The 18,801-nt window shown below is 55.7% G+C and overlaps 1 protein-coding gene across 1 annotated transcript; it reads left to right on the forward strand.

Annotated features, from left to right (window-relative positions):
- The first annotated feature begins 775 nt into the window (after positions 1–775).
- On the forward strand, positions 776–17,283 carry PRDM12 (PR/SET domain 12). Its single transcript, XM_032165432.1, has 5 exons — positions 776–998; positions 2,747–2,937; positions 4,320–4,475; positions 14,183–14,294; positions 16,874–17,283. Exons 1-5 carry the CDS (start codon positions 776–778, stop codon positions 17,281–17,283), a joined length of 1,092 nt encoding a protein of 363 aa, XP_032021323.1.
- The last annotated feature ends 1,518 nt before the right edge of the window (positions 17,284–18,801 follow it).

An 18,801-nucleotide genomic window follows, 5' to 3' on the forward strand; every position in this document is an offset into this window, starting at 1 on the left:
CAGGCCGGTGAGCGTGGATCGGGCCTGAGGGGAGCGCGGCGCCCGAAGCCAGGCGCTCTTGTCTAGCCTGGTCCCTGGAGTCCTAGCGAGCCTCGCCGCACCCCCTCCCCTTCTCCGTCCCCTCCTCTCCTCAGAGCCGGCTGAGCCTCCCTCCCTGCCCGGCGCTTCCCACGGGGAGAGAAGAAAAAACAGGAGGGGGAAGGAAGGACCAGGAAGGGGAGGGAGGAGTGGAGGGGGGCTGTTTGGAGCGGTCCGCGGGCCCCCGCCCCTCGCGCTCTCGCGACGAAGGCTCCTCCAGCCTGGCGGGGTACAACAAGTCTGTCCTCCGACGTCAGGGGGTCATTAATAACCAATTAGGAGGGTCACTGCGGCTCCTATAAAGGCGCTGAGATTTTGCCAAAGGGAAGACGGCCCCGGCCGAGTGTGCGAGAGGCTAGCGCGCGTCTGAGAGCCCCTTGCTGCCGCTTCCCTGCAACCACCCGCCTCTCACCCACCCCGCACCCCCCGCACCCGCCTCCGCCTCCACCCTCCGCGCCGCCTTTGCCATCTCTACAGATTTCACCATCTCTCTTCCTCTCTCCCCCTCGTTCCCTTTCCTCCCAGTCGCCCCCTCACCTCCCGCTCCCTCCTGCGTCCTCCTCCTGTCCGTCCTCCCCCTGCTCTGGTTCCTTCTCCATCACAGCCCTCGCCTCTCGCCCCTTGAGCTCCCCTCTCGCCCGCCCACCTCCCCCGTCGGCCCGGCCGTCCCCCGGCGCCGGGGAGCTCCGGGCCGCCCATGATGGGCTCCGTGCTCCCGGCTGAGGCCCTGGTGCTCAAGACCGGGCTGAAGGCGCCAGGACTGGCGCTGGCCGAGGTTATCACCTCCGACATCCTGCACAGCTTCCTGTACGGCCGCTGGCGCAACGTGCTCGGGGAGCAGCTCTTCGAGGACAAGAGCCACCACGCCAGCCCCAAGACGGCCTTCACCGCCGAGGTGCTAGCGCAGTCCTTCTCCGGCGGTGAGTCCAGCCGTCGGGGCCCGGCGCAATCCCTCCTCCCGGCGACCCCCATTCCCGTCCTGGCGATGCGCGAGACGCGGCTGGGATACCCGGCCTCGCTGCTGCTCGCGCCAACCTGGGCTCTCCCGGCGCTCGGTGCACCTCAGTTTCCCCATGGGCCAAACTAGGACGCGAGCCACCAAGCCGAGGTGGGGCGCGGGGCACCTCCGCAGGCCACACGGCTCAAGGACCGACCCCGGCGACCCCGTCGCTCGGCCCCGTCGCCCCCGCCGGCCCCTCCCTGCCCCTCCCGCGCTTGAGCTGGCGGGTTCCCGGCATTTAAAGCCTTACTAGGCGTGTAATAGCAGTTGACTCAAAAAGAAGGGGTTTTAAATTCATTTAGTTAACTTGGGCTTGACCCGCGAAAGTTCCCACTTAAACCAAGAACTTTAAAAGGCAGCCGGGGCTGGGGAGGGGGTGGAGGGAGGGCGGGCGGGGAGAAAAAGCCGTGGGGAGAGCGAGGGAGAGAAAGAGAGAGCGAGAAAAGTTTCTTTTCTTTAAGATGTCTCAAGTTCTTATTCCTCATTCATCAACCCGCAAACAATATCTTTCCCTGGCTCTGGCATCTCTGCGCGTCGCCCTCTTTTCCCCCTTTACGATTTCTGTTCCTCTCTTAATTTACCGTGAAGACTAATTCCACTTCCATTCACGCTATGTCAACCATCTAATCCCCCCTTTTTGTAAGGGGAATTCCTCGGCCCCTTTTAAACAAGTCCCCTCCGCATTGAGCTACAATTTACTGCTACAGCATTCTTCCAGGGCTAATGAATTTAGAATTAGCAATTTCTTTCGAATGGAGCCGAATGAATGCGATCACTTTAACAGCGTGACAAATTGCCGGCCGCGCCGCAATGGACACCGTTTAACCCCCCCTTTCAGCCGGCCCGCTCGCCGGGTATTTTCCCAGGTAGCTTAGAGGGGATCCTTGTAAGACATGGAGGCCGCCCCTGTGCGCCTCGCCGCTCCCAGCCCGGCCGCAGAGGCCCGACAGGGGAACCCTCGGGGAGCTGGGGGCCGCCGCGGCTCCTCCCCGCCCAGAGAGACGACATCGGGGTTTGTCTGAGCCCGGGCGCCGCCCTCCCTGGCACCCCAGGGCCTGGGAGCAGAGAGGGACTCGGGCGCGCCCGGGGTCACACAGCGAGCGCGGAGCCTGGCCAGCTGCTGCCGGTGCTTCTTTGGCACCTCCAACACCTGCCAGCCCGAGGTCTGTCCCCAGCGCTGATCACCGCCCGGCTCCTCTGCCAGTGCCCAGAGCCTGGACGCACATGGGCTCCTGGAACCCGACTAGGCGAAAGAGTCTCCAGTTGGCCTTCACCTCCTTGCAGGACCTGGCCTCAGTTTCCCCGTGCATAAAACCGCTCGCTGCCGTTGGCTCATTAATTCTTAAACTTATCCGGGGCAGAGGATGGAAGAAGTTGTGAATGCTTTGAGAATTCGCGGAGAGACTAAAAACTCGCTTCTAAAAATGATCCCCAACGCACCACTCGCTTTCCAGGGCACGGAGGGTCCCCAGGTTGCAAACAGAGGGGAGGTCGTTGAGCCTCCGCACATCCGACTGCCCCCAACACCCGGGTGGCTTCTCTGGATTTGGGGCCGACTTGGGTTTGGCGGGTCTGGGCAGGACAGAAGCCGGGGTCCCGGCGGGGAAGGAAGGGCCGGGCCTCGGCTGCCTCAGGCTCTGACCGGTTTTCCTGGCCTCGCCGCCGCAGAAGTGCAGAAGCTGTCCAGCCTGGTGCTGCCAGCGGAGGTGATCATCGCTCAGAGCTCCATCCCTGGCGAGGGCCTCGGCATCTTCTCCAAGACGTGGATCAAGGCGGGAACTGAGATGGGCCCCTTCACCGGCCGCGTGATCGCCCCGGAGCACGTGGACATCTGCAAGAACAACAATCTCATGTGGGAGGTACGCGCGGGCTGGGGCAGAGGGGCGCAGGGGCCGGCGAGGGGCGCTGGCCGCGGGTGGGACTCGGGCGTCCGGCCGTCGCCGCTTCCACCCGGGCTGAGAGCAGCGGACGCTCGTGGCCTGGACGCCCCCTGAGCCGGGACTCTAAGCCGCCCGAGCCTGGAGCTCACCCCGCCTCTAGGCTCCTCCCAACCCGTGCCGAAAAATCCGACCCTCCTTCCTCCGGACACCCCGGCAGAGCAGGACTGTGGGTGGCTCCATTTGGCGGATGAGGGCACTGAGACCCAGAGCAGTCAGGTCGCTTGCCCAGGGTCCCCACGCGCCCTCCCTCCAGGCCACCTCCCAGCCACTTACATTCTTTCCCTGGTCCCGGAAGCAGCCTGGGAAGCCCCTCAAGGCCAGTCCTGGGCTGGGGGTGAGGTGGGGCTGGAAAGGAGAATGCCTGGTGAAAGTAGAATGACATTCACGATGACGGATAACCGTGGCTGAGCTGGCATTGAGTCAGCTTCTGTGTCCCCAGCCTGCAGTCACAGATGACCTCAGTAGCCCATGCCTTACTGTTCCCTGTTCACAGAGGGAAACGGAAGCTCCAAGAGGCTTCCATCCTAGGCCTTTCCACCCATCACAGTGTCAGTGCCAGGGAGGGCCACGCCTGTGCTTCCTCCTAACCTTGCAGAACCGGAAACCCACTGAGGCCAGGCTGGTGCACACCCTTCCTAATCCCGTTCCCTCGCCTGCTCCCCCACTCCAGCCCCCTCCTGGCGGACCCTGGAGAAGCCCAACTTGATAGAACTGGGGGATGGCCCAGAGGCCTCTCTTGACCTCACCTTCTCCCTCCTCTGGACGGCTGGGCCGCTAACCACCTTCTCCAGTTGCTGGGTCAGGAAGTTGGGGTCCAGTTTGACCTCCGAGTGGCCTTGGCAGCTCCCGTGAAGGGGTTTAGGCCAAGCTGGAGTGCCACAGTGACCCAGCCCTCCCTCCCTGGGCTCCAGGGTCCTCCCTCTCTGAGGCCCTGGCTGATGTTCCCAGTGCCATGGGGACTACCTCTGCATCCCTTGAAAGAGCTCAGGGCCACTTTGTCTGGGCAGTGATCCCTTGGAGACCCTTTTCTTCTGGGGATAGGGAGGACACAGCAACAGGAGTGTGTGTCATGGTCAGCCCATAGGGCCCTGGAAACTGATCCCCTGTGGGCCACTTCCAGCCAGCTAGCTTCAGGCAAGTCCCTGCACCTCTTCAGCCTTCCTTTCCTCAGTGGGAAAATGAAGCTTTATCCACTTCCTGGGGCTGTTGTGAGGATGGAGAGTGTGTGTGTGGATGTGCCTGGAAGATGGTACACATGGCATAGCCCTGCCATACCTGGTCCTTGATCCATCTGTGCCCAGGTGTTCAATGAGGATGGCACGGTGCGCTACTTCATCGATGCCAGCCAGGAGGACCACCGGAGCTGGATGACCTACATCAAGTGTGCACGTAACGAACAGGAGCAGAACCTGGAGGTGGTCCAGATCGGCACCAGCATCTTCTACAAGGCCATTGAGGTGTGTGTGTGTGTGCACTGTTGTGTAGGGACCAGCCGGTAAACCCGGCGGGGGGAGGCGTGCAGGGCAGCGGTGTGCAGGAACTACAGTGGACAGAGGGAAGCTGACACTGGCCTCGCTGGCTCTGCGCAGGCCATGGGGCTGCGGCAGATAGGTGGTCTCCAGACATCCCGCCCTCCAGGTGTGTGACCTCCATGGGAAGCTTTCTGCTGCAGATCAGAAATGATGGAGCTCTCAACTTGATGCCATTGGGAATGTCACGAGCATCTCAATAGTGAGGTCCCCGGATGTTGGTTGATGGTTTCCCGAGGTTCGGGGGTCACAGAGACACAGAGAAGCAAGATAGGGAGAGGCAGCCCAGGGAATGCGTTGGAGTGGGAGAGAGGGCGTGTGTCCGCAGCCATTTAGCTGTCTGATGGCCCTCATTCTGCACGCATGGGCACCAGTGGCTTACGGCTCATGACTCCAGACTCAGCGATGGCTCCCCATGTGTCAGCCTTCTCCCAGATGCTGGATATGCAGTATGGTATTTAATCCCCACACGGCCCCAGGAGGAGGATTCTGTGATTATTTACAGTTTACAGACCAGAAAACCAGGTCTCCCTCGGTGGCAGCAGACTTGGGGGTTTTGTAGGCCATCTGGGGGGAGTGTTAGCACTAATAGCTGTGCTTCCTGAGCCTTCTCAGAGGAGACAGACAGGGCCAGGTAACAGGCTGAACACGGTGGCTTATGCCTGTAATCCCAGCACTTTGGGAGGCTGAGGTGAGTGAATTGCCTGAGGTCAGGAGTTCGAGACCAGCCTGGCCAACATGATGAGACCTCATGTCTAATAAAAATACAAAAATTAGGGGCCGGGCGCCATGGGTCATGCCTGTAATCCCAGCACTTTGGGAGGCTGGGGCAGGCGGATCATGAGGTCAGGAGATTGAGACCATCCTGGCTAACATGGTGAAACCCCATCTCTACTAAAAATACAAAAAATTAGCCGGGTGTGGTGGCGGGCGCCTGTAGTCCCAGCTACTTGGGAAGCTGAGGCAGGAGAATGGCAGAGGCAGAGCTTGCAGTGAGCCGAGATGGCGCCACTGCACTCCAGCCTGGGCGACAGAGCAAGACTCCATCTCAAAAAAAAAAAAAAAAAAAGATAACAGGTAAATATCACTTCCTGTGGTGTGGCAGGGGTGAGGCTGAGCCAGGAAGGTTCAGAGGAGGGTGGGAAGAGGAGGGCTTCCCGGTAGGGCAGAGGCAGAAAAGATCCAAGTATCTGGCCAGTGGCTGAGGGTGCAAACCAAGCAGAGAGGTGGTCACCCGGGCAGGCCCACACTGGGACCCTCCCTGGACAGTGTCTTTTGGTGGGAAATCTGGCCCAGGAGCAGAGGGAAGCTACCCACAGGCTGCTGGGGGGAGGCTGGTAGCAAGTGCTGTGCAGAGGCAGGCAGGTGCTTCCCACCACACTTCTCTGCTCCCCTTGGGGTGGGGCTGGGGCTTGATGGAGATTTTTGAGTGTTCTGGAGGAGCAGAGAGTGACCGACCTTTAGTCCATGTTCCATTTTCTCCCCAGGACTCAGACCCTGAAGCTCTTTCTAAGACCCCTGGGGGTGCCAGGGCCTAGTAGCTTCTGGACGGGTTCCTTTGGTTGTCCCTGAATAACAAGGCCCCAGAGACTCTCCCAGAGATGAAAGCAGGGGGCCTAGCCTGGGTCCCAGCTGAGGGGTGGTGCTTGGAGGAGCAGGAGGTGGAGGATAAGAAACAGCTGAGTGGTTCCTGGATTGGGTTTCAAGTGAGGTAAGACGGCCGTGGGGCAGGGTGCAGAGAGAACTGAAGGTAGCCCAGGCCCAGGACAGAGGTGGCTCCTTGACCATCTAGCTGGGCCACCACATCCTAAAATTGGCTTCCAGTGTAGCTGAACCCCACATCTAACAGAAGGCACCCTCCCAGATCCTTACCCCACCACCCTCTGTCACACACATCTTCACCTTCATACCCTCTTTCCCAGCCATCCTGATACAGATGTGATGGAGGGCTCCAACCCATGCCCTCACCAACCCCACACGCACACACCCACCCACACGTGTGAACACCAGAGACAGACCAGAAACGCCTACATCATTTTGGCAAGAGGGCTCCAGGCCGAGGCAGATGTGGGGGCCTAAGTCTCATCTCGCTGTGCAGGTCACACCGGCTAGAGGCCAAACAAAGTCAGGAAACATGAATAGACATTTAGACAGAAATTCAATCCGAGGGCAAGGAGGCTGAAGAATATCTTCAGGGAAGCATCTGAGTTTATAGGATTAGGAAAAATGGTCATCTACATTCGATCAGGAATTTAAGTTGAAAAAAGAGGATCAGGCAGGGCATGGGGGCTCATGCCTATAATCCCGGCATTTTCAGAGGATGAAGTGGACAAATCACCTGAGGTCAGGAGTTCAAGATCAGCCTGGCCAACATGGTGAAACTCTGTCTCTACTAAAAATACAAAAATTAGCCAGGCATGGTGGCAGGTGCCTGTAATCCCAGCTACTCCAGAGGCTGAGGCAGGAGAATTGCTTGAACCCAGGAGGCGGAAATTGTAGTGAACTATCAGCAGCATTGCACTCCAGCCTGGGTGACAAAGTGAGACTCCATCTCAACAACAACAACAACAACAAAAGAGGATCAGGACACACACACACACACACACACACACACACACACACAACTATATCACATACGTGATATAGACAGATCCACCAATTTGGCTATCAGTGCTTTTACAGAGTTAGCAAGCCTTCTAAGAAGGGGTTGTCTGCGTGAATGACAAGGAAACAAAATGCCACTCGTTTTACTTTTAAAGTGGATACATTTTTTGTGGTGGCAGATTTCTCAAACCATTTTGTCACAATGTCAGATTCTACTTACCAGATAAATTGTGTGTCTGTGTGTATGTGGCCACCCTCGAGATGAGGCCGAGGCCCAGAGCTCATGCAGCCCTTCTGGGCTAGACCAGAAGATACTGCTGTTCCTCAGGCCACTCCCTGGGTGACTCGGGAATCAATCGGCTGTTTATTCTGTGCGTGTGGGTGAGTTAGCCAAGGAGAAGGACCTCTGCTGTGATGTTTTCTTAAACTTTCTACCACTCAGAACTGCCACTCATAGCTCATAACGGTAACCCATTACTTGCCAAAAATAGGAAGGAACATCTTTATTCAATAAGCAGAATATACTATTGCTGCTCTAAAACTTTCCATAAATACAGAATAGTAGCCTTCTCAACAGAGACGAAGGCAACGGGGCTTTAGGGCCCAGGCGGTCGGTCAGTGGAGGCTCCCCAGCAGGGCGTGCATCTGGCTGGATCCACTGATGTGACCCCTGCGGAACCTCCTGGCTTACTCCAGTCTCAGAATTTACTATAACTTCAGGTGCCTAAAATGACAGTTCTAGAAAATGCCTAGCACATAGCAAGTGGCCACTACATGTTGAAGGAATAAAAGGGTCTTAGCAACTTTTTTATTTATTTATTTATTTTTTTGAGATGGAGTCTTACTCTGTCGTCTAGGCTGGAGTGCAGTGGTGCAATCTTGGCTCACCGCAACCTCTGCCTCCCGGATTCAAGCAATTCTCCTGCCTCCCAAGCAGCTGAGATTATAAGTGTGTGCCACCACACCTGGCTAATTTTTGTATTTTTAGTAGATTTCCCCATGTTGGCCAGGCTGGTCTCGGACTCCTGACCTCAAGAGATCCGCCTGCCTCGGCCTCCCAAAGTCCTGGGATTACAGGCGTGAGCCACTGCACCTGGCCAGCAATTTTTAAAAAGTAGAATCTGCTCAGCCCTCGGGGTGCTGCTCTCTGTTACTATCCTCATTTTTATGATGGTGAAACTGAACTGTTACGGAGATTACGGGAAGTTGCTGAGCTGCGATGGGAACCTAGGCCCGTCTGAGTCCTGAGCTGGAGTGCTGAGTCACCATGCCATGTGGCCTCCCTGGCCAATAGCTATTTGCAGGAACTCTATTAATTGGTGTGTCGGGACATCTGTGGTACAATGGAAATTGATGTTTGTCCAGATGACATTGAGATCCTTTTACACTGGGGTTTCAGACCCTGTGGAGAAGGGGAGGGTATTTGCAGTCTCCTGGGAGCATGTTCAGTGGCAGGACGTGAATTTACAGCAGGAAAACAAACCAAAAATTCTGTCATTTCTAATTTATAATAAAAATTCAGAAAGTGGGGCAGGACAGACCTTCTGGGCTGATAAGGCCCAGAGAAGCATGTTGACAGGGCATGTCCATTTGTCAAAAGAGACTCAGGGGCTGGTATTCCAAAGTTTTGCTGATGTGGATTTTGTGGTACAGGACTGAGTTCCTTTGGGGATTGCTTTGTTTGTTTTGCGTCCTGAGCCTATCCCTGCTCCCCAGAAAAGTGAATGACCAGCTGATCCTGCTTCTCAGAGCCCCAGCAGAGAGCCCCGGCCAGCTAGGCCAGGCCTGAGTCTCAGCAGTAAAGAGTGCTGCCGAGGGGGCCTAGAGGGCACGGTGGCTGTTCTTTGCATCCAGGCGGTCAGCTGGCGGGACCCCGGGAGCCTCTGCACAGTGATCCCAGGGTTCCAGGGAAGAAGCTGCAGGTTCCTGGGTTTCCTGGGCTTGATAGCAGAAGTTTGTTGATGGCAGGTGCCTGGGAGCAGGCAGACACCAGAGGCCTGGGCATGGGGCACAGAAGGGCTGAGAGAGACTCCCAGTTCCCAGCCTCTGGGCAGGTGGGGCTGCTGGCTTCTAGCTGTCTGGAAATATGTGTCATTCTCAATTCCAGCAGGCTTTTTTTTTTTTCCTTTTGGAGACAATCTTGCTCTGTCTCTGAGGCTGGAGTGCTCAGCTCACTGCAACCTCTACCTCCTGGGTTCAGGTGATTAAACAATTCTCGTGCTTCAGCCACCTGAATAGAAGGGAGTACAGGCATGTGCCACCACTCCCGGCTAATTTTTTTTTTTTTGTTGAGACAGAGTTTCGCTCTTGTCGCCCAGGCTGGAGTGCAATGACGCCATCTTGGCTCACCGCAACCTCCGCCTCCTGGATTCAAGCGATTCTCCTGCCTCAACCTCCTGAGTAGCTGGGATTACAGGCATGCGCCACCACTCCCGGCTAATTTTGTATTTTAAGTAGACACAGGGTTTCTCCATGTTGGTCAGGCTGGTCTCGAACTCCCAATCTCAGGTGATTCGCCCGCCTTGGCCTCCCAAAGCGCTGGGATTACAGGCCTGAGCCACCGAACCTAGCCATTATTTTTCTTTTTCTTTTCTTTCTTTCTTTTTTTTTTTTTGATACAGAGTCTTGCTCTGTCTCCCAGGCTGGAGTGCAATGGCACCATCTCAGCCTACTGCAACCTCTGCCTCCCAGGTTCAAGAGATTCTCCTGCCTCAGCCTCCCAAGTAGCTGGGACTACAGGTGCGTGCCACCATACCCAGCTAATTTTTGTATTTTTAGTAGAGACACGGTTTCACTGTCTTAGCCAGGCTGATCTCGAACTCCTGACCTCGTTATCTGCCCGCCTCAGCCTCCCAAAGTGCAGGGATTACAGGCATGAGCCACTGCGCCCAGCCCAATTTTTGTATTTTTAGTAGAAACAGGGTTTCACCGTGTTGGCCAGGCTGGTCTTGAACTCCTGGCCTCAAGTGATCTACCCACCTTGGCCTCTCAAAATGCTGAGATTACAGGTGAGAGCCACCGCACCCAACCTGTAGGCTCTTCTTAATTGATTTTCTTGCTTTTAAAAAATAATTTTTGGCCGGGCGCAGTGGCTCACGCCTGTAATCCCAGCACTTTGGGAGGCCGAGGCGGGCAGATCAAGAGGTCAGGAGATCGAGACCATCCTGGCTAACACGGTGAAACCCCGTCTCTACTAAAAATACAAAAAAAAAATTAGCCGGGCATGGCGGCGGGTGCCTGTGGTCCCAGCTACTCGGGAGGCTGAGGCAGGAGAATGGCGTGAACCCGGGAGGCGGAGTTTGCAGTGAGCAGAGATTGCGCCACTGCACTCCATCCCGGGCAACAGTGTGAGACTCCGTCTCAAAAAAAAAACAACAAACAAACAAAAAAAACAAACATTTTATGTGTGTGTATAGAAGTAATATGTGCTCATTATTTTTTAAAAAGTCAGAGGCATGATGTAGATGGCATCATGCTACTCTCCATGAACTTTAAGTCAGCATTTTAAAATAGTCTCGAAATGGCAAACCCTTCTGGGGAAAGACAGGCAGCAAACCAGCAACAGTGGCTGACATCCAGAGTGGCAGAGAGTGAATTCTCATTTCATACCATGTGATATGTTTATACAATTTGGTCCATATGTCTGCATCGCTGTTTTAATTTTTAAATTCATTAGTAAAATTAATTTTAGTACATTAAAAGCATTCTTAGTAAATAAATGACTCACCCTTATACTGCAATAGTCGCCATCAGAGTTCTTATTTTATTTATTTATTTCTTGAGATGGAGTTTCACTTTGTTGGCTGGACAGGAGGGCAGTGGCATGATCTCAGCTCACTGCAACCTCTGCCTCCCAAGTTCAGGCGATTCTCCTGCCTCAGCCTCCTGAGCAGGTGGGATTACAGGTGCCCACCACCACGCCCAGCTAATTTTTGTATTTTTGGTAGAGACAGGGTTTCACCATGTTGGCCAGGCTGGTCTCAAATTCCTGACCTCAAGTGATCTGCCCGCCTCAGCCTCCCAAAGTGCTGGGATTACAGGCATGAGCCACTGTACCCAGCCTACTGTTACTGTATTTATATTTAATAATAGTTGTTTTCAACTAAAATTAAAAGGCTGGTGTTGGCTTAGTATTTGATGACCCCCCAGGCCTGGAGCCTGGAGGTGGAGTTCAGCTGGGAGCTTGCTGAGCTTCCCATCTCATCCCACATCTGTGCTGGAGGAGTTGGTTTCCCTTCTGGGGGAGATGGGGCTGGGAAGTGGGGGTACCTGCATGGGGCTGGTGTCCTTGGAGCATTCGGGCCCAGCCTGTGCTCTTGCTGGACACTGAAGGCAGAACCCTGGTCACCCTGGGCTTCCACTGAACCAGCGGCCTCTGCAACTCTGCTGGCTCAGCGAGCACTCCTGCAGGGACTTGGATGCGCCAAAAACCGCTGCCAGCTTCTCTGAGAGGTTGGCGAGCTCCAGGAAAAACAATCACTGGCGCTTCCATGTCTCGATTATAGGACAAAGAGCTTTATGCATATGCTCCATTGCACCCCAAAAACCACTCAGTGAGACTATGGCAATGTGAGGAAAGAGGCCCCACGACGTGAGGCGACTTGCCCCAGGTCACTTGCTCAGCAGATGGGGAGCCCTGGTGGATCCCACCATGTCTGACTCCAGACTGAGCAGGAACCCTCTGTGGGGCGTGTTCAGTGGTCTGGGGGAGGGTGCTGATTGCTTTGGAAGAACCATGACATCAACGTGTCGAGTTTCATCCAAGACTGGAAGCCAAGGGTCAGGACAATGTTGGAGGTGACTTACAACCAGAGTCTTAGAGTTGGGGGGAACTCAGGGACCGTGTTCCCTGACCCCCTTATTTGAGGAGCACAGAAAGGCAAAGTGACTTGCCTAAGGTCACACAGGGACCTGGTAACAGAGGGCTCATCTGCACCATCTCATAGACAGACTTCCTTCACAATTAATTTATGTTAAATATTTCAATTCCATCATCTGCTTTTCTGGGAGGTTCACAAAACCTCTTCCTTCCATCCCAGTGAGGTCTGGAAAAAAAGAATTTTAAAAAATGCAAAAAACAAAAACAAAACCCAAATCAGAACCTCTTTCTTCTCTGGCCCTTTCCAGCAGGGGTCTCCACCTCCGACCTGCTAGCCTCCTGGACAGTGGCCATTACTGTGAATGAGCAGAGAGGTCACCAGGGATCTTGCTGTGGTGCCAGATTCTAATCTGTCCACCTTCTTAGAGGCACCGCCTAACTTTCTGTGGCTTCTGGGACTGCACTTCATGTTTCCACACTGGCTTCTCGTCATTTACTGACCCTAAGGCTCGCCATGATGCCCCGTGAACCATGGGGGCATGCGGAAATGGATGTGGTGACTCTAGGCTGAGTCTCAGGATGTGGTGACTCTAGGCTGTCGCCTAAGCCCCCTCACACCCTCCTGTTCCCACCCCTTCTCTTTCGACCTCCCCTTCTTCTTCTTCTTCTTTTTTTTTTTCCTTGAGACAGGGTCTTGCTCTGTCACCCAGACTGGAGTGGTCACCCAGGCTGGAGTGTAGTGGTGCAATCTCAGCTTACTGCAACCTCTGCCTCCTGGGTTCAAGCAGTTCTGCCTCAGCCTCCCAAGTAGCTGGGACTACAGGCATGCACCACCACGCCTGGCTAATTTTTCTACTTTTTTGTAGAGACAGGGTTTTGCTATGTTGCCCAGGCTAGTCTCAAACTCCTGGCCTCAAGTAATCCACCAGCCTCGGCCTCCCAAAGTGCTAGGATTACAGGCATGAGCCACCACGCCCGACCTCCACTTTCCCTTCTTTTCAGGGGTGAGCAGAGCTTGCTGCAATGGTCTGAGGGTCTTCCAGGCTCTGACCAGAGGAAGGAAGACATAGTGAATGCCAGAGTTCTGAGTGTGGGCTCTGCAGGCTGAACCAAGCAGACACAGAGGGGGCCTTGTCTCTGACCACAGAAGCCAACGCGGGGTCCTGGCCTGGTTTCAGACACCTCTAGATGGAATCCCATGCGATCTTTTGTGCTTCAACTAAAAAAGGACCCGCCAGGAAAACAAACCAGCTGTTGCCTGGGGTTGTGTGGGTTTCTCTGGGCACATCAGATAGTGGCCCCCAGGGGCAGGTGCCAAGGCCAGCACTTCTGGGGTCCAGGCCTCAGGAGAGTGATAGGCTGTCCATTCTCTCATACGCCCTGCCTGGCTAGGGCCTGGAGCTTCCCCACTTGGGAGGGGTAACTGGCTTCCATGAGAGGCCTGGCAGGCAGGCCCCTTGGGATGTCCCAGAGTGTATGGTGTTTATCGTCAGTGCCGCCCCAGCAGCAGGCCCAGTACGCCTCCCTGGATCATCACTGCAAAACCCTCTGACCAACATCCTTTGCCATGAGCCTGGGTCAGGTCCTCCCCGAGAGCAGCAGAGCCCCAACGTCACTTGTGGGGTTCTCTGTTCATCCATCCTAATGCTTCTTTCTTAGCATCTGCCGTGTGCACAGAGACACTCAGAGCCCTGTGCTTGGTCAGGAAGTACCTGTGATGTAGGGTGCCTATGGGAGCTTTGGATAAGAGATATTTCCAGAACATTATCGCCTCAGGGTGTAGCCAAGTACCCTAGGTGCCCCACAGCCCCCACTTCTTGGAAACATCTGGCTCAGCCCTGCAGCCCCGGGGGCTGGCTGACTCTAGTTCCCCGCTGCGTAAGAACTGAAAAGGTTTCTAGTTTTCCATCTTCCATTACCCTGCTTGCTGTGAGGCATCCACTCTGGTGCTGGCAGCTTGGAAGCTCTCCTGTGGCCGGAGCTCGGACAGAGATGGCCTGGGGAGGGAGAAGGGGGCAGAGGGGCTCGACACCCCAGGGCCTTTCGTGTTTGTGCAGCTTGCCGGGACAGCTCAGTGGAAATGGGCCGGTGTGGCTTTCTCAGGGCTGAGACTGGGTCCAGGTCTCCTGGCTGTGAAGGGGTGCTCAGAGACCCCCAACTCTCGCCTCCCAGCTGTGGCCTCCCTGACGTCCTCTTGCCTTCTTCCCTGCAGATGATCCCGCCTGACCAGGAACTGCTGGTGTGGTACGGAAACTCACACAACACCTTCCTGGGGATCCCTGGTGTGCCCGGGCTAGAGGAGGACCAGAAAAAGAACAAGCATGGTAGGTGTTCCCCAGGGGGCCACTGAGACACAGACCCATGGAGAGGGGAGCCCAGGGAAGGGAGAGAGAAAATGAGAGAGGCAGAGAGGCTCTTGGCCTCCAGGGACCTTGGTTCAACGTCTGGCAGCATTGAGCAGATGAGACATACAGATCCAAGGAGGCTGATACCCCTGGAGCTGCCGCATGGGCCAGGCATGGGTGGGAGATGGTCCTCCTGCTTCCTGGCCAGAATAGACTGTCTGGGGGGTATGTGGGGGAGACCAGAGAGGCAATGAGGTGTGACAGGAGAAGAAATGAGCTGGGCAGCAGGAGCCTGGATTGAGTTCTAGTTCTGCTGTGCAATCTTGGAAATGCCCTGTGCCTCAGTTTCCTCATCTGTAAAGGGAAGGTCCTAGGCAAGATAATCTCTAAGTTCCCTTCTGGTTCTGACTGGCACAGAGTGGATGCTCCGTATAAGCCTGTTGAAGGAAGGCAGGACAGACTATGCGTGTGTGTGTGTCGGGGGGGACGCTGCCCATCACAGCAGAGACCATTTGCTCGACAACTATTTCTTGCCAAGAATTGGGCTAAACCTTTGGCAGATATCATCCCACTGGGTCTTCATAAAACCTCTGTGTATTTTTTTGTCTTTTTTCTTTTTCTTTCTTTCTTTTTTTTTTTTTTTTTTTTTTTTTTTGAGACTCAGTTTCACTCTGTCACCCAGGCTGGAATGCAGTGGCGCGATCTTGGCTCATTGCAACCTCTGCCTCCCAGGTTCAAGCAATTCTTTTGCCTCAGCCTCCCGAGTAGTTGGGATTACAGGCGTGTGCCACCATGCCCAGTTAATTTTTGCATTTGTAGTAGAGATAGGGTTTTGTTATGTTGGCCAAGCTAGTCTCGAACTCCTGACCTCAAGCGATCTGCCCACTTCGGCCTCCCAAAGTGCTGAGATTACAAGCATAAGCCACCGCACCTGGCCTGTGTGAAATTTGATTATCCATATTTTTATTTTATTTAATTTATTTTTGAGACAGAGTCTCTCTCTGTCACCCAGGCTGGAGTGCAGTGGCACTATCTTGGTTCACTGCAGCCTCAACCACCTGGGCTCAAGCTATCCTCCCATCTCAGCCTCCCAGGTAGCTGGGACCACAGTCGTGCACCACCACACCTGGCTAATTTTTTAAATTTATTGTAGAGATGGGGTCTCGCCATGTTGCCCAGCTGGTCTGGAACTCCTGGGCTCAAATGATCCTCCTGCCTCTGCCTCCCAAAGTGCTGGCATTACAGGCATGAGGCACCGTGGTCAGTGGTCCTTATTTTTGGAGGATGAATCTGAGCTGGTGAGCTACTGTTTATTAAGTCCTTGCTCTGCAGCTGATGTTTTACAAACATTAATTTATCTAGGCCGGGCATGGTGGCTTATGCCTGTCATCCCAGCACTTTGGGAAGCAGAGACAGGAGGATCGCTTGAGCCCAGGAGTTCCAGACCAGCCTGGCCAACATAGCAAGACCCCATCTCTACAAAAAATTTAAAAGTTAGCCAGGTGTGCTGGCACGAGCCTGTGGTCCTAGCTGCCTGGGAGGCTGAGGTGGGAGGATCTCTTGAACCCGGGAGGTCGAGGCTACAGCGAGCTGAGATGGCACCACTGCACTCCAGCCTGTGTGACAGAGCCAGACCGTTTCAAAAAAATAAAATAAAATAAAATCTTTTTGGCCGGGCGCTGTGGCTGTAATCCCAGCACTTTGGGAGGCCGAGGTGGGTGGATCTCAAGGTCAAGAGATCAAGACCATCCTGGCCAACACGGTGAAACCCCGTCTCTACTAAAAATACAAAAATTAGCTGGGCATGGTGGTGCACACCTGTAGTCCCAGCTACTAGCGAAGCTGAGGCAGGAGTATCACTTGAACCCAGGAGGCGAAGGTTGCAGTGAGCCGAGATCACGCCACTGCACTCCAGCCTGGCGACAGAGGGAGACTCCATCTAAAAAAAAAAAAAAAAAAAATCTTTTTTCACCGATCCTTACCATGCTTATGAAGGCGATGCTATGCTAGTATTATCTCCATTTCAGGAAGGCGAAAACCGAGGCGCAGTTCCATGGTACAGAGTAGGCATTCAGTAAATGTTTGTGGGATGAGTTAATGAAAGGTTTGGGGGCGGGGGTCATCACAGTTGCTCCCCTTTACGGAAGGCCTGCTCCAATCTAGGCACCTCTCAGGCACTGGCTAAGGCATGTCGGGTGCTTAGCGCAGAGACCTTCCATAGACGTCTTTTCTCATCTTCTCGGGCAACCGTACACCCGAAGAGGCAGTGCTAGGTTTCCATTTTACAGATGAGAAAGCTGAGGTTTAGCTAGGCTGAGTCGCTAAGTCCCCGAGGTCTCGCATCGCGATCGGGAGTCCAACTCCTATTGGACCCGCCAGCCGGGGTACCCTTCGCTGTCCCTCCCGTCCGTCTGCCACCGTTCAAGCAGCACCCACCCTCAAGGACGGACGGGCCCCGGGCGGGGGGCGCTGAGGGCCCGGGCTGCGGGGCGCCGGTTCTAACGGGGCTGCTCTCTCTCCTTCTCCGTCTCCCTTCCCCCGCCCCACCCCGCGGCCAGAGGACTTCCACCCGGCGGACTCGGCGGCTGGCCCCGCGGGCCGAATGCGATGCGTCATCTGCCACCGCGGCTTCAACTCGCGCAGCAACCTGCGCTCGCACATGCGCATCCACACGCTGGACAAGCCCTTCGTGTGCCGCTTCTGCAACCGCCGCTTCAGCCAGTCGTCCACGCTGCGCAACCACGTGCGCCTGCACACGGGTGAGCGCCCCTACAAGTGCCAGGTGTGCCAGAGCGCCTACTCGCAGCTGGCCGGCCTGCGCGCCCACCAGAAGAGCGCGCGGCACCGGCCGCCCAGCACCGCGCTGCAGGCACACTCGCCCGCGCTGCCCGCCCCGCACGCTCACGCGCCAGCGCTCGCCGCCGCCGCCGCCGCCGCCGCGCACCACCTGCCGGCCATGGTGCTGTGAGCGCGCCCGCGCCCCCGCCGGGCCCCGCGCGCTCCTGGGCCACCGGCACCCCGGCACCCCGGCATCCCGGCATCCCGGCATCCCGGCACCCCGGACCCGCAGCGCGACTCGCCCTCCCGCCCCAACCCCCGGCCTGGCGCCGCCGCGGAGCCCCGCGCGCTGGGGTTGCGCCCCAGCGGCGGACCTCAGGCACTCCCGCCTTGGCCCCTGTCGCAGATGAGGACACTGAGGGCGGCGTCCCTCACCCAGGCCACGCAGGTGGTGCGGCTGCTCTGCCGCCTCCTCTGGGAGGGAGTCTCCCTGCCTGGCCTCGCCCCCGAGTCTCCCTGCTGCTGTAGAGCCGGGCGCCCAGGCCGGCATCCCCCTCGTGGGTGGCAGGAGAGCGGACTTAGAGCCCCCGAGGGCCCCTCAGCAGAGGAAGGGGAGTCCCCTCCTCCGCCACCGAGAGTCCTGTGCTTCGGAATGAAGGGAAGGCGACCTCTTTGTCCGGGTGCGGCCGGGCGCGGGGGTTGTGGGGGCGCCATCTCCTCTTCCGGCCCCTGGGACTGGTGTCCTGAAGTGTCGGGAGGCCTTACGCAACCTTGACAGGTGCGGGCTACTGGGGTCCATCGGCAGCCGGAAGAGACCCGGAGAGACCTGCATCTTCTGGGCCCTTCTCTTCTTTAGGCCACCTTACCCCCAAGCCTGGCTCCTGGGGATGGATGAGGAAGGAGCTCTTTGCAGTGCACCAGGCACGTTGAGAGTGGAGGCACAATGGAAATCGTCTGTAGGACCCCAAGCAAGACCCTGCACCTCTTTGGGCCTCAGTTTCCCCATCTGTAAAATGAGGGGGTTGGACCAATGCCCCCTCCCCTTCCCCTGTGACATAGTGCCTGAGAAGGCGAAAGTTCCCCTCAACCCCTTCCAACACACACACCCCAGCGAGAGGAGGGCAAGACTGGAACCTCTGCCCGAGAGGTTAAGGTGGCTTCTGTGGCCAGGAAGCGCTTCCGAGCTGTGCCCAGTCCCGGGAGTTCCGCCCCGCCTGCCCACACTTCCCTCGGTCCCCGCCCAAGTTTCCTCAAATTCGGGCTGTGCGCGCCCTCTGGTGTCGCCTCTCACACTTTGCAGTCGTTTACCAGGATTCCCGTAGGGCGTTTTGTAAAATAAAGAAACTATAATATTAATGAAAAGTATAAAATGTATAGAGTTTTCAAGAAACTGTGTTCTACTTCCAGAAAATGGTCACTTTAACCTTGTAAATATTTATCTAAAATGATATTTACAAAACTGTGATATATTATTATTTGATTGTATATGTACAACTGTAAATACATTTGTACCTCTCTTGTATTCTAAAATAAAAATTACTTGGAACATTTATCATTTAGCATCTGAATGGGTGGACACTTTTGTCTGTATGAAGGAAATATAGAAAGTGTCTAGAAGCTGGAAAGGGGCGGTAGGAGTTGTTCCACTTACTGGTGCGTACAGGAAAATTTTCTCTATCACAGCTGGGGTGTCAGATCTCAGTGAGAT

The sequence above is a fragment of the Hylobates moloch genome, unplaced genomic scaffold, assembly GCF_009828535.3.
Source record: "Hylobates moloch isolate HMO894 unplaced genomic scaffold, HMol_V3 SCAFFOLD_10, whole genome shotgun sequence".
In the NCBI taxonomy this organism is placed as follows: domain Eukaryota; kingdom Metazoa; phylum Chordata; class Mammalia; order Primates; family Hylobatidae; genus Hylobates; species Hylobates moloch.

Coding starts and splice junctions, on each gene's coding strand:
- PRDM12 (XM_032165432.1), top strand. CDS start 776: ATGATGGGCTCCGTGCTCCCGGCTGAGGCCCTGGTGCTCAAGACCGGG. Junction 4,476..14,182: donor TCTTCTACAAGGCCATTGAG/GTGTGTGTGTGT, acceptor TCTTCCCTGCAG/ATGATCCCGCCTGACCAGGA. Junction 14,295..16,873: donor CCAGAAAAAGAACAAGCATG/GTAGGTGTTCCC, acceptor CCCCGCGGCCAG/AGGACTTCCACCCGGCGGAC.